Raw genomic sequence first — 14,515 nt, 5'->3', positions numbered from 1 at the left:
TTGAACGAGATTGACTTTTCCTCCTTCAACCGCGCTGCACTTTTTTCTCAAAGGAACTCGTTTTAGATACACTGCCAGCCAATGACTCTGAATGTTCAAAGTGAAAAGTTTGATTTATTTATTCTACTCTGCACATTCTGTTCCCTCTCTTCTGTGCGTCAGGACGGCTCATGCACAGGGTAAAGCAGAGGCAGCGATGGGAGCGGCTCAGAAGGCCCAGGAGGAGAGTCGCATGGCGAGGGTCACCGCCAAGCAGTTCTCCCCGTCCTTCCAGCACCCAGGAAATGGTGGGCATACACACAACTCAGCAAAATCCCAACATGCATATTCACTCATATGTCCATAATCAACGAACGCAGCTAAGGAGACATAAAGTTAACACGTGTACCTACACATGCGTGAACAAACAAAACATACGTGTGTGTGTGGGACGGTGATAAAGGTCAGTGCAAACCACCCTCCAGCTTTGCGTCTCTGCCTCTGTCACTCACACCTGTACAGCACCGCAGGTAGCCAACCCACAAGAACATTCACTCCTCAGCGCAGTGACACACGCACACACACACACGCACCCTGACATACGACACGTACTGTACACTCCCACACACGGATACCTGAGATGACAGTGATTGTTCTTTTGCCATCTATTCCGCTCTCCGCGGCTGTCTGTTTCTATCGCGAGGACATCTATGTTGACAAGTACCAGAGCTGACATTTCGCAACATGTTTGTGTTGATGCGTAGATCCTGGATCATCGTGTGCCTAACCGTTTCCTTCACAATCGTAGGGACTGTGCAGAAATTATAAGGATTAAAATCTTTTTTATTATCCTGGATTCACTTTTACTATTGAGAGATTTATTGAAAAAAAAAAATGTTTTAAAAGATTAAATAGTTACATCACGTTTTTTTAATTATTTTTTTTAGCTGCACTCTTTTGAATATCCGTCTGGAGTAAAAGTCTCCAACAGGCCTTGTCATGCTACTCAGTATGTCCTGTAATTGATTTGATGGACTTATTTATCTTTTTTTTAATGTTTCCTTAAGTTGAATTTCCGTTTTTTGTCGAGGATGGGGTCGAAAGAAAATATAGTAATGTCCAAGGGGGATTTTGCTTTTAAAAAAAGCATTATCAATTATTTTCAATCAGTCCCTAGTCCCCATGTTCTGAAATAATATGCATGTCATCGTTGGCTGTACTGATACTTGCGCTCAACATTTAAACAAGTCTAAAGGAGTCATCGCTGTGTAATGACAACAAGGGTAGTGCAGCTTCATAGCTTCCCCACCTCACCGCCTCCCAAAATGTCTGTCACCTTTCTGATGTCATCTGTCCTTTGCAGGCATGGAGGTGCAGCGCCCCAAACGCCAGGTGTCCAGCGAGGTGGAAGGCGAGGGGCTGTCGAGTAGCGCCGGCACCGCCGACAGCCCCGACCTCTACGTGAAAAGCGCGGGCTCCGACGACCCCTCCAACGACGCCGCCACCCCTGACCTCAGCCCCCCATCCTCCTCGCCGACCCACACCCCGCCTCCCCCTGCCCGGCCATCCCAGCGCAGCAAGAGTGCCCGCTTCCACCGGCAGATCGCCGTGGACCACACGGACAAGGGGAAAGATGGAGGGGAAAAGGGTGAGAAAGGCGGGGGAGGAGGGCAGACGGAGATCCAGGTGTTGATGGAGGGGGAGGCGGGGGAGGGGAAGGCGGAGGAGGAGGCGGGAAGGGGGAGCACCCACGGGCCAACAGCTGGAGCGAGGACAAGAGGAGAGGGGTGTTGTCAAAAGGAGGAGGTGGGCTCAGCGGACGAGGAGCAAGCCGGACCAACGGACACAAACACAGCTCCTCCAATCACAAGTCCCGGGAGCATGGATCATCCAATCACAGACAGGCCAGAGGGGAAAGGTGGGCGGAGTCGTCCTCATCGGCCTCTTGGACGTCGGGGCACAGGGGTGTGCACGGCCGGGGGGGCCGGCTGCTGGAGCAGGATGAGGAGAAAATGAGCAATTATGAGATGGAGATGAAGCCTTTGCAGCCCAGAGACTCCACCACCCACAAGCCCCATGGGCACGGGGAGGAGAAGCCGGGGCACAGTCAAGCTCACGGAGAGGGGCGCTCGCACACAGTGCAGCGGCAGAGGCACAAGAACCGGGAGGGGAAGGAGGGAAAAGAGGGGAGGGAAGGGGGTAAGGACTCAGGGCACAAGCTGGACAGAGCGGGGGAAAAGATGGACTCACGGCCTCTGCGTCGGGACCTCACCCTCTCCCCCTCTGAAGTCCTCCCCCATCACACCGGAGCAGCATGACCTCAGCCTCATGCAGAGCAAAGGCAACTCGGTAAGACTCAAACTTAGCACAAAAATACAACACTCCACAAACTCTGAAAGATGAGATTAAAGCTACACAAGATTTGTGGCTAACAAAACTGCTGGTGTCCTAAACATGACTCTGCACTTTACTTTCAGGTGCTTTGTATAGTCACAGAAATCCCCTCTAGTGCACAGTTTGAGTTAAAATCTCACCAGCCACTGTGAACAAACCGCCATAACATTACATTTCCAAAAAGAGGTCACTGATGAACTCTCAACCCTGTGAATAGTTCCTGGTTTTAAGAAATTAGACTGGACGATTAAAATGTTTTTCTTGGTGCACTGTTTTAGGGGTCATGACGTCAGTAGGGAGCAAAGTAGCTTCCACTCTGCTTGGTGTCCTTCAGTGAGACTCCGAGTCCTTATCAGCTGCAGGGCTGCTGTTGCTCTCTTACCTCCGTGTGGAGAGGGTCATGAGCCAATTTACAGAGGATCAAAAGTTTTAAAACACTGAGTTTTTTTTGTTTTTCAGTTAACATCACAAATGTTTTGACTGCAATAGAGTCTGTTTCATCCCTTGTAAAACCTGAAGTCAATCAATACTGTAGTTAAAAGAATATCAGTGCCAATATAGTTTATATGTAATGTATCTGGGACACAGGCATAATATAATGAAGCACATGTAATATTTAGGATAAAAAAAATCACTCAAACTACTATATAACTTTTGTGAACTTTTATGTAAAAATATGGAAGCAAAGAAATGCCATCAAATTTTGAATTGACCTTACGCTATGGAATGTAATAACTAGTGAATGCTTCATGCCCTAATACAACTGAATTTATAGCATTGAATATTGGTTAAAAGGAAAGATAATTAGTATGCTTGTTACGTGACGTATTTGGCATTAATTAAATATATCTAACAAAAATAGTAGGTAAACAAGTCAATGTCAAATTGGTTTCACAAGGGACTTGAACAAAAGTCTCCTGGGTGAAAGTCTGTGTTTGTTTGACTCAACCATCCAACCCAACCTCCTCCCCGAGGGGACTTTCTTGCTTTTTATACTACATTGTTTGCTCTGACTGTCTAATAATGACACGAGTGGCTTTACATTGGAGTTAGTTGAAAGCCCGCTGCGACTCATACAGATGCTAAAGAGTGCCCTGGTGCATTGGTATCACACACAAATGGGCACTGACCAAGCGTTGGTCACAGCTAACAGGGCTAACAGTGCAACCAGTGCAAATAGTATCAACAACGTCAACAGTGCTAATAGAGCTAACAGTGTTGACCAGAAGGAGAGCTGGAGGAAGGGCAGTAGGCTTCTGTGTTATCATCTCTAAACACTGTATGAGAGGAGAGCAGAGCGGAGGCCATGAGCTAGCCAGTGGAGCATGCTTATATTCTCTAACATGTACTAAAATGCACAATTACAACACACACAGAGGGAGAGTGAATTCATTCTTGGCTCAGGTTGACATTACTCTACTATAACTTAACAAAACAGATATTTGTTTGAAGCTATATTAATGTTCTGAATATCTTAAATGGAACTTTTTAATCAACCACATACAGTGAAATCTTTTTGAAAATCAACTCATTTAAAATAAACAATGTTGCCCTTTAAAAGTAGTCCCATACGTCTAATACACAACACACCATTACTTAATGCAATTCCATTGGGTGCCAGTGCAAACTGTATTTAAGAGAAACGTTGAATTTCAATTGTGTGATTCATTAGTAAAACTTTATGATAATGAATAGTCCAATCTGACTTCAAAATGACAGAACACCACCTTAGGGTTGAAATTGGTTTGCTAGAATGATCACACTGTTATTATAATACGCAGCAAAGGGCTGAATCTAAAAGTTTTGTTATTTTATAGAAAATATAAAAATATCAAGACATATTTCGTATATCGCGGAATAGCGGAAATAATTTAAAAGTCATATCGGCCAGCACTACAGCATAGACACCAAAATCAATACAGTGGACATACACGGTTTGAGGATTTTTTTTTTTTTAAATCACATGCAAATCGTTTCCTGAAATAATTCACTCCCTGTAGAAACTGAAGCCAACGCCCTGAGATGGGTCATGTTGCAGTGGTTCAATAACCTCTAATATCTCTCTGAAAAACCACTTGTGTCCATGAACCCGATTGCTCGTTTTTTTATTTTGCCAGCGTGAACATGTCTCACACAAACAGCTGTGAGTTTGACCCGTCTTCATATTCTTCTGCCATACGGACATATTAGGTGCCTGGTGTTTTAATGGACTTCTGCTTTGATCTTGCACAACAGCACGGAGGCTGTTAAATCCAGCAGCTCATTTTGAACATCTGGGTTCATGAAAGTTCCGTTGCTGTGCAGCTGCTCTGGACGATCCTTGATCTGTGGATCATATTTGAACTTGAACAGTTCTATAAAGTTTCCTTTAGTAGATCGTCTGCATTTTCCCTTTGTCCATGTATCCAAAACGACTTTTAGATGGTCCCTATTCCTCTCGTTAAATGAATAGTCCATGACAACACATTTCCCTGGCCAGCTTTGAAACTTGCCCAGTGAAACGGAGTGGTGCTCATTGTTTGCATGCCTGACGTAGGTTGCTTTCAGTTCACAAACCCCTCTCTCGCAAATAGGCACATTTTAAAGAAAACTCTCCATATCGCTTTGATGAGAAGCACCTTGATTTCCAATTCTTCACTAATTTGGCTGTTAAGGTTTTTCTTCAACTGCCGAGAAGTCTGCGGATGGGTTTGATATAATAATATCAAATAAATAATTCACGTTTGGTCTCTTACTTTTGGTTAGATACATTTTCAGATTTTTTGTAACAAAATGTTTTTTCATCAAACTTGGCTGGGTGGGCCATTGAGTAATGTGGGTGGGCTCCTGCCGCCCAAACCCAGACCCATTACTTGCTACGCGCCTGGTCTGAACCTCTGTCTGGCCTTATAATCACCCTGGACAGCAGCTGAATGGTGCATTCGTAATATCTGTCATGTCGCTGCTACACATTGATTTGACTAAAAGGATTTGTTGCCCACTGTCATGAGGATACATTCCATCCCTAGTGACATAACACAATGTTATCCCACATATTAAGATAATCCCGCGGGAGAAGCACAAGGTTTAACCTTGTGAAATAAAGAAAGATTTTTTTTTGTACTATGAGCAAGCAGGGGGAGGATTACGCCGTTTTAATATAATTTCTTTGGCTACGTCTCGACTCAGGCTGGTGGACGGCCCCAACCACGCTAATCCTGGATGATAATACGTTCGCAGCATTAGCTAATGAAACCAAGTGAAAAATCAGCTGCAAGTGAAAGCCACACATTATAAATACAAGCTCTCTCTCTCTTGCGTTCGCACACACTCACTCTACTTGTGTGTACACTGTTAACCACAGTTCCACACCACTTACACATCTTGCTCACTTTAATTCAAATTTGTGTGCATAAGTATGATGACTGGTACTGTGGATGAAGTCGGTTATTCTGTAGTTTAGTGGCTGCTGATGCTGCTGCTACCTACTACTTGAAAACATGAAGCCTAAAACACACCAAACACAGACATACAGGCGGAGAGAGAGAACCCCCAGCGGTCCTCTCTGCACCTTAGTAACAGCAGACTGGCAAACTAGCCCCTTCCTCACCAGAAGGCCCCCTATTGGTTAACCAGCGCTCTGTTGCTAGGGAACAGCTTATGCCTTGCTTCAACAGCGGCCAATCGGTGGGCGTGTGTCAGTGACAGGGGGGCGGGGGTGGGTGGAGGTGTGTGTGTGTGTGTGTGTGTGTGTGTGTGTGTGTGTGTGTGTGTGTGTGTGTGTGTGTGTGTGTGTGTGTGTGTGTGTGTGTGTTTGCAGCCGCAGAGAAGCAAGTGAGATTTGTGTAAGACAGGTTCACAGCACACAAAGATACTATCACAGTCCAATAAATACGCTGCAAACACCATGCTAACACTGGGGCTGCTCACAAACACACACACATACAAAGAAAGGACCTCTTTTTACTGATCAATCAATCAATCAATCAACTTTATTGATATGGTGCCTTTTTGCGCAAGATTGCAATACAAAAGTGCCTTCCATTTTTTTACCCTATCCAGTATGAAGCCTCTGTACCGAAATAGCACTGCACCTCTGTGTCCACTCAAAGACATGAACCAGTCGTCATCATGGAACACAGAAATGAACCTGCGTGCATCCCAAAGGCTCATACTTACGGGAACAACACCTCAGTAAGACGTGTCCCCAGACGACCGAGCCTTTCATGGCCCACAATAACAAAAACTATTATGATGATGGAGAGATCCTCAAAGTAACAAAATAAAATGACATTAAAGATGAAGGAACAGGTTAGTGGACAAACCAGTAACTGTGAACATAATAACTTAAGAGCTTTGCTTGAAAATGACAGATTGTGATGCTATCGTCAACCCAAGATAGACACCCCAACCTGCTTCTCCATCGGTCTTAGTGGAAAATCATGGAACAAGTGAAAGGCCTGAGCCTATAATGAAGGAACAGATTTAAGCAGGGACACGTCTTTAAAGCGCGTTTGACATCATATAATTTGCTTCACCAATGAATGATTTGAAAACCAAGGGCAGAATCCTGAAATGTATAAAGAAAAATCGACTTTAAAACGGGTGTATTTATACATAATATGTCCTCTCCTGCTGATTCCGGTCAGCACACACACTGCTGCATTTTGGCTGGTCTGCAGTTTATGTAAAGCTGTCTTAGGTGGGCCACAAAAGAAAGCATTACAGTGCTGTAGTCAAGCCTGCTGGTGATAAAAGCATGCATAGGTCTGTCGGCATCTGCATCTAAAAGATGTGGCTGTACTTTTGCGGTATTTCCTAAGAAGATAAAAGGGACTGCTGGTGATATTAATATGTGAGCGTCAAAATTCGGACGAGGATCAAAAAGCAGACCAAGGTTACTAGCTTGGGGCTTGATGTTTAGTGTCAAGGATACTGCAACCGCACAAATTCTGTCTCAGTGCCTGTGCTCCAATTATGAAAAACTTTTGTCTTTGATCAGATGTTGGAAAGTTTGTGCCATAAAAGGGTGGGTGGTGGTGTAGCCATGTAGTCATTTTCAAGCAGTAGTACGGGATTCGCTTTTTCGTCCCAGACCTGCACTGCGCGGCTTAAACCTGCAAAATTGTATGGCAATGAAAGTGAATTCTCTGATTATATTTTCAATGGTTACATTTAAAGTCAGAACAACAGTGGTCTTGGAATGGAGCTTGGTGTTGTTTTGGTTGTGCTCGACTTCACTTGTCTCACTCTTGGTACAAGGTACTATTCTCTATTTATTTTTCCACTGAGAATAGTAGAACTCAGTGTAGGCAGGATTCTCAGCCAATCTCAGCCACCCTCTTCAGAGCAATAGTCCCTGGGTTCTTTCATTGGCAACCACAGAGAGAAACGTTGGGACTTCATAGAAAGAATGCGGTCCCAATTTACTGCAGTAGCTTTGTGTAACTTGGTTATTTAAAAATGCTGGGCTTAGGCAGGTGTCCCATGTAGTGCTCATGATGATTCTATCTGACTAATCAATGGTCTGCAGTGTTTAAACTCTAACTTCTAGTATGGGCTCAGTCCACCTCGGTCGAGATTCCACTACTTTTTCTAATGTAAAATCAAAAAAGAGCAAGTGGAGTTGAGTAATTTATGAAAAACAGCTGCCTGCTGCTGCTACTGAAAGAAGAGAGCAGTAAAACAAAACAAAACGATAAATCTGTAGGCCGTAAGAAAAAAGATTAGATGAAGCAACCACTGCGAGGAACCGTTTTTACAAGACACATTGTCATTTTATAAGTTATGAATATAAAAACATTGATTGGTGAAACATTAAAGTTAATATAGCTTTACAAATGAATTTACTGAATAAGTGTTTGAAAATGGCCTTAAGGATATAAGTAACTTTTCTTTAAGAGATGCTTCACAGTGGCAGTTCTCAGTTCCAGGGGATGCCAGTAAGCAGGAAAATGATTTGTTCTTTGCCAGCACTTCATCCTCGGGATAATAAGCATTCTGTTATAAAAGGTGTTTGGTAGGGTCAGGGGAGCTGCTGGGAAGATTAAATTGCATCTCTCTATTAACGGCAGCAAAGTGGTTCATAGTAGTTTCCAGCAAAGAGAAAAGAAAAAACAAATGGGGGCTTACACTATTTGTTAACTTACGTACTTAACCTGAATATTTGTTATCTCTGAAGAGTACTATGTCTATGCTCTGTGCATTTTAATGATTTGACACAAGGTGGATTAAGAGTAAAAATGACTCGTGTTTTTGAAAAGTAGATAGTAGTTATATAAAAAAATAGGTTGTGAGTTCAGCAGTTTTGATGGCAAGTCTGCATTTCTACTTAGTCAGACATCAGGATTGAATAAATAATAATAAAGCTGATTTCAGAGTGCTGTACCAGTCTTAAAGATTAAAATAGATTGATTTAGAATCACATTGCAGTAATACAATAATAGATAAATTACAACAATTATAAAAGGCATTTGGAGATTTCCTTAAAATGAATCAACTTAAACAGCTACCCCTCCATACATTTCCAGACATATACCAACCAGAAAGGGATTCAAAATGTCCATATAATAAAAGCACAATAAAAAGAGGCAACACAACTACAAAGAGACACAAAATAACTATAACAAGGAGCAAAACAACCACAAAGAGATGCAAAACTACTTTAAAAAGGGGCTAAATAGCCACAGACAAAAATAGCTACAGAAAGACCAAAACAATTACAAATTCACACAAAACAACTACAAAGAGACAAATTACCAAAAAGAAACATAAAACGACCATGAAGACACACAAAAGGAGACACAAAGAGACAAAAGTAACTACAAGAAGAGCTGCTAAAAAGAGACAAATAGACCACAAAGAGACATTTATTGACTCTGATAAAGAGCAACACAATCATAAAGAGATACAATACAACAACAAAGAGACTCAAAAGAACTACAGACACAAAAAAATTTGACTACAAAGAGATATAAAACAACAGCAAAGAGAATCAAAACAAATACAAAGAGACAAAAATGAACACAAAGAGATACAAAACAACAGCAGCAATAGGTTAGCTTAGCATAAAAACTTGAAGCAGGGGGAAACAGCCAACCTGAGTTTCTCCAAAGGTAAGAAAGTTAGCCTAGCAGCACCTCTAAAGCTCACTAATTAACACACTATATCTTGTTTGTTTATACAAAAACTAGGAGAAAAACCAACAAGTTGCTGCTGCTGCCGCTGGCTGTGGCTTCATTAAGAGCACAGATATTAGCGTTGCATCAGATAAGTCCATTTTACAACCTATCTTGTTGCTGATCTGAGTTTCCATATGATTTCCTCATTGAAAAAATACTAATTGCAAATGATTATGCTCCTATGGCACAAATGAGATAACTAGACTGAACAGTAATCAAGTTATTAAATAATCAACATCCATTTTAAAAGAGTGGAAATGGACATTAATATCTACAAGTCGGAAATTGTACTACAGTGCATAAAAAGCACAGATTTCCTTCCTAAATAGAGGTAGAGAAAGCTAATGATCAGAGGATTTCCTCCACCTGGCCTGGTTATCATCCATAACACAGTTCCGTGATAAGCCTTTCACCAGATTGATCAGCAGAAACCTTGTTAGCAGCCACTCTGGACAAATTAATTTACAAAAATGTTGCACTAATTCTGCTTGATATCAGTGCACAGTGTTCTCCAAGTCCCATTTTCCCCTCCCACTGCAGCTATTGTTAAAACGATTAGACTCAATTAAAACCATACTGTAGTCCTGAAGGTAAATCCTTTGATAAGACCGCAATACACTCTATGTAAATACTTGTAAAATGTTACATTTCCAAACAGAGGAGACTTTTTATGAGGGTAAAATAAAAGAAATCTGCTGCATTGATAATAATGTCAGTGAATATACTCAATTCACTTTCACATATTTACCCAGAGTGGACAGGTGGTCGGAAAGGCTGGCCTTCACCCACATGACCCAGGTTGTCAGCAAGCATCTGCTTAAGTGTCATTGAGCAAGACACTGACTTCCCGCCGGCTTCAGGCTGCCGTTCTGCAGCCAAGCTCGCCCTCTGACCTGACTCTGTCAGAGACGCTGGGCCTCCCCGTGGGATCAACACAGGATTATATTATTTATCTTAAGATGCAAATTGCTCCTTCATCGTTGCGCCGCGTAACATGTATCACCGTCGCTGCTGGGTCTTATCTACAGACACTACAAATATTAACCAGCATAACAATTTGTTTGCCTTTTTTGTGACATTTTGTTAGATGTGGACAATTTGGATTCATGTTTCTTAACACCACCAACACAAAGCAAACCAGATAACAAGAGATAGAGGTACAGTGGGAAGAAAATCTATTTCGTACTGATATCTTGTTAGATTGTCTGAGGAAGTAGGGTTGATATATCTAGTACAGCTCTGGTTTTTCCACCCATTTATCCTATAGAGTGCTGCAGGGATAATGCAATTTTGTTGGACGACCACCGGAAGGTAGCATCACACTGGGTCCTTTGACAAAAAGCCAATGGGATTTTTCCATTGGAAACATTGCCAAGCTATTCCCCTATATCTTTAAAACAGCTCGAGCAACATTGCTCCCACACAAGCTTCCTCTCAAATTGAGGATGGAATTCAAAATGTAAGGGGTCACACAATAAGGCTCCATCCTTTTACTGTAATAGTTAGTAGCTGATACCATATACGTTTATTAAGCCTTGCAGATAGTGCTCGCTTACCCTGGTTTGTTCTGATTCTCTACCGTTTTTTTTGTTTTATCACTGGTTCAATGAACCCTGGTTTTGAAATGTGCTGATAGATGCAAGTTTTTTCTGACTAATACTTGCATGCTATTTCCAAGGGAATATGGGCTAGACAGAGTATAACCGTTGATTTGTGAGCATACCAAATATTTGTAAAGGAAAAAAAATATCTGAAGAGAACATCAACCACACTGTGACTGACAACTTGTACTCCAGGTTCATTAGTTTTAGTACCACACAGCAGCACTAAAGGAAAGTATCAACATTTATTCAATACACGACAACATTGCTTCTGTCAGGTGAAAACATCTTCAAAATGTGCGAGCATTGTGTGTATATATATATATATATATATATAAACCCCAGGGCTGTAAGATTTTCAGTACCAATAAAAGAGACTCCTATAGCGAAAGTGACAGTTACCAGAATCCACTTGACATCCGTGGGATGAGTGATGTGCCTGCAGTTATGAAAGGTCCAATAAATGTGTTATTAAAAGTGTGAAATGATTTCAACACAACTACAAAAATCCTTAATCACCAATATCTTAATTTGAATACATTGATACAATAGAGGAGAATCATCTACCTTTATGTTAAAAACAATGGTTTGGTCCTTTAAATTGTGATTACACAAAGCAACTTACCCACTATATTCAACCGAAAGTTGGTTTAGAGGTTTATATTATATAATCCCCTTATTATTCATATAGCATGTTTACATTACATATATGAAATATTAATGACCAACTGTGGTAATGAGAAATGTCTTGCTTTTTTAAATAAGGTAAATGGATGACTATAAATGACTGTGAACAATTGTGTATGAGAAGGTTAGATAAACTGTCTTTATGAAAACAGCTTTGTGTGTGAGTGTGTGTGTGTGTATGTGCGTACCAATTATTGACACTCTCCCCTTTCCTCTCTCCCACGCAGGCCTACAGCTCTATCCTGGTTGTCATGGTGATTCTGCTCAACATTGGAGTGGCTGTTTTGTTTATCCACTTTTTTATTTAAAGACAGCACCGCTTTCAGAGTCAGCCTATCTATGCTACAACGACTATAAATTTGATGTGAGTATTACGCCGGAAAAAAAACCCCCAGCAGCCCCTTCGTGTTCCCCGACGACAGGACTGCGACCGGCTGATGGACGATGAGGACCAAGGAGGGCCGGCCGATATTTGGGCTAAAGGTAGCCGACCCGTGGCTAACCTTCGCTAAGCTTGGTCCAGCCGTCTGGGAAGAGATGCTGGAGTGCAGAACGAAGTGGACGAGAGAGGGGTAAAACAGTCCAGGAAGCTGGACTGTGAGGAGGCAATATAGTCCAGATACTGGACTGACGTGAGCTCCAGTAGCTCCACATAAAAGACAAATGGGCTGAACCGGTCCGATCCCCAGGCCTTGAGAGCTGCAGCTGGCATTACAGCGAGATGTCTGCTTCCACTGTCTGCAGACAGGACTGACAAGACAGACTTTTTTTTTCATCTTCAAATCATAGTTTTCAACAGATTTGTAACTTATTATTTATTTATTAACATCATTTTTTTTTCTCTCATGTACAATATGTTGATGGATATATTCTTTATTTTGTAACCCTTCAGCCCTCTTTATATAACTCCTGCCTTTTTGGTTCCTCCGCCTAACCCGGGTGTTGTTACCGATGGTTCGAGGTGTGTGTTCATGTGTGTGTGTGTGTGTGTGTGTGTGTGTGTGTGTGTGTGTGTGAGCTGGTGAGTCGTTGCTTTCACCACATCCGTCTCATTCTTCCGTCCCCGCGCTGATATCCATCTCCTCTCATTCTTCATCACATGCTGGGAGTGTATGCTGTACGTGTGTGATTTTGCAGTGTGCATGTGTTTAAAAGGGATGTATTTGTGCAGAATGTGAGTGTGTTTTTAACATGAAATGTATGTGTTTGGAAATGTGTTTGAATGGGCGTGTGTGTGGTCTCCCAAGTAGCTCCGTGGCCTTTCACGCTTCTCATGAACTTCACAAGAGCATCTCATGAGGACACATCCCGCCGACTACTAGCATCAGCTGACGGCTGCGCTCTCTCCGTCTCTTCCCTCCCACTCTCTCCCACCTCCACCCGCACCAGTCAGAGGACGGAGCTTCCTCTGAGTCGTTGGTGGTGGCGGCGCGCTGCACCTACTGTACAATTAGCAGAGCTATTCAGAGGAAACAATGCATCCACCGAAGACAAGCCTGTGTGTGTACTAACAGAAATATGGTTTAAAGGCAATGTCATACTGATAAAGATAAGATAAGATAAGATAATCCTTTATTAGTCCCGCAGCGGGGAAATTTGCAAAGTGTCAGTGTCTCCCACTGATTCTCTCAAACACATTACCTGAAGACATCAGAAACATCTTTTATACTATACTTGCAAGATGTCTGAAAAACAACAAAAGAACATCTAGTGGCCACCCGCCTTGCTTTTGTGGCACAAGTTGATAAAAGTACAACAATGCATGCATTTGTAATGTAATATCATAGTCGTGCGTTGAATCTGAAAGCAAGAAGATGAAGATAAAAAAGCTTCAGAAGCACTTGCGACGTATTGCGTTCTGATTGGTGTCTGGAGAGGAGGCTGTTTGGTACCAATCGTGATGCTGGGATAAAACAGCAGAGTCAAAAATGCTTCTTACTGGCTGTTATTGATCTTTTCTGGGTTAAATGAAACCAATTGAAGCCTCTACGTCGGGCTAAGTGATTCTCCAAACAGCCGAGCAGGAACTAAGTGTTTGGAAAGATTTTGGTGAAATGATACAAGTCGGTTGTGGTGTGGTAGCGAGCAGCGGCAAGGATTGAGGTCAGGATTTACTGCCTCCATTCATCAGCTTCTCCTCCGACTATCCCAGACCGTCAATGTCAAAACAGACAGACAGACAGACAGACAGACAGACAGACATAGACACCAGTCACAATTTTTTTTTATAGTCGAGTGAAGACACCGGGTTTGTTTGTGTGTGTGCGTATGTGCGTGTGTGTGTCTCATACCAACCAGCCTGTGTCTGTTTGCATGTGCGCTCATCCTCCTCCCTCCACATGATGGGACGGGATGGCGCAGTCCGTTGCCATCGGTAACAACTTCCAGGGGGGGCAGGGAGGTTCGCTGTTGTTCTTCTGTACGATGCACAGCGGCCCTCAAACTATACTAGACTGGAACCCAAACTCGGCTATTGGCTCATTTCTGGTGTTGCCCCCCCCCCCCCCACCCCCACACACACACATTATTACAAGAGTACAGTCTAACATGCTTGCACCGCGAGAGGCAGAACAATGTATTTTCGTTTAATTTTTTTTTTGGTCCCAGACTGAAAAAAGGTTCAAGAAGCTCCGCTGTATGCCACCAGCCTGGTGACGATGCCCTGCGTCACCCTGTTCGTCCGCAGCATGCTAC

At 42.6% G+C, this 14,515-nt stretch overlaps 1 protein-coding gene across 1 annotated transcript in view; it reads left to right on the top strand.

The window, feature by feature from the left end:
• jph3b (junctophilin 3b) overlaps positions 1 to 12,135 on the top strand; it is a 43,031-nt gene extending 30,896 nt beyond the window's left edge. Inside the window, 5 exon segments of the mRNA XM_054620468.1 lie at positions 163 to 287; positions 1,343 to 1,680; positions 1,683 to 2,251; positions 2,253 to 2,328; positions 12,049 to 12,135. Coding sequence (XP_054476443.1) covers positions 163 to 287; positions 1,343 to 1,680; positions 1,683 to 2,251; positions 2,253 to 2,328; positions 12,049 to 12,129 — 1,189 coding nt within the window. The 3' untranslated portion in view covers positions 12,130 to 12,135.
• The last annotated feature ends 2,380 nt before the right edge of the window (positions 12,136 to 14,515 follow it).

Source organism: Anoplopoma fimbria, chromosome 19 (genome assembly GCF_027596085.1).
Source record: "Anoplopoma fimbria isolate UVic2021 breed Golden Eagle Sablefish chromosome 19, Afim_UVic_2022, whole genome shotgun sequence".
Taxonomy (NCBI): Eukaryota; Metazoa; Chordata; class Actinopteri; order Perciformes; family Anoplopomatidae; genus Anoplopoma; species Anoplopoma fimbria.
Note: the sequence above shows the minus strand (reverse complement) of the source record. Positions and strands in the feature narration are given on the sequence as shown.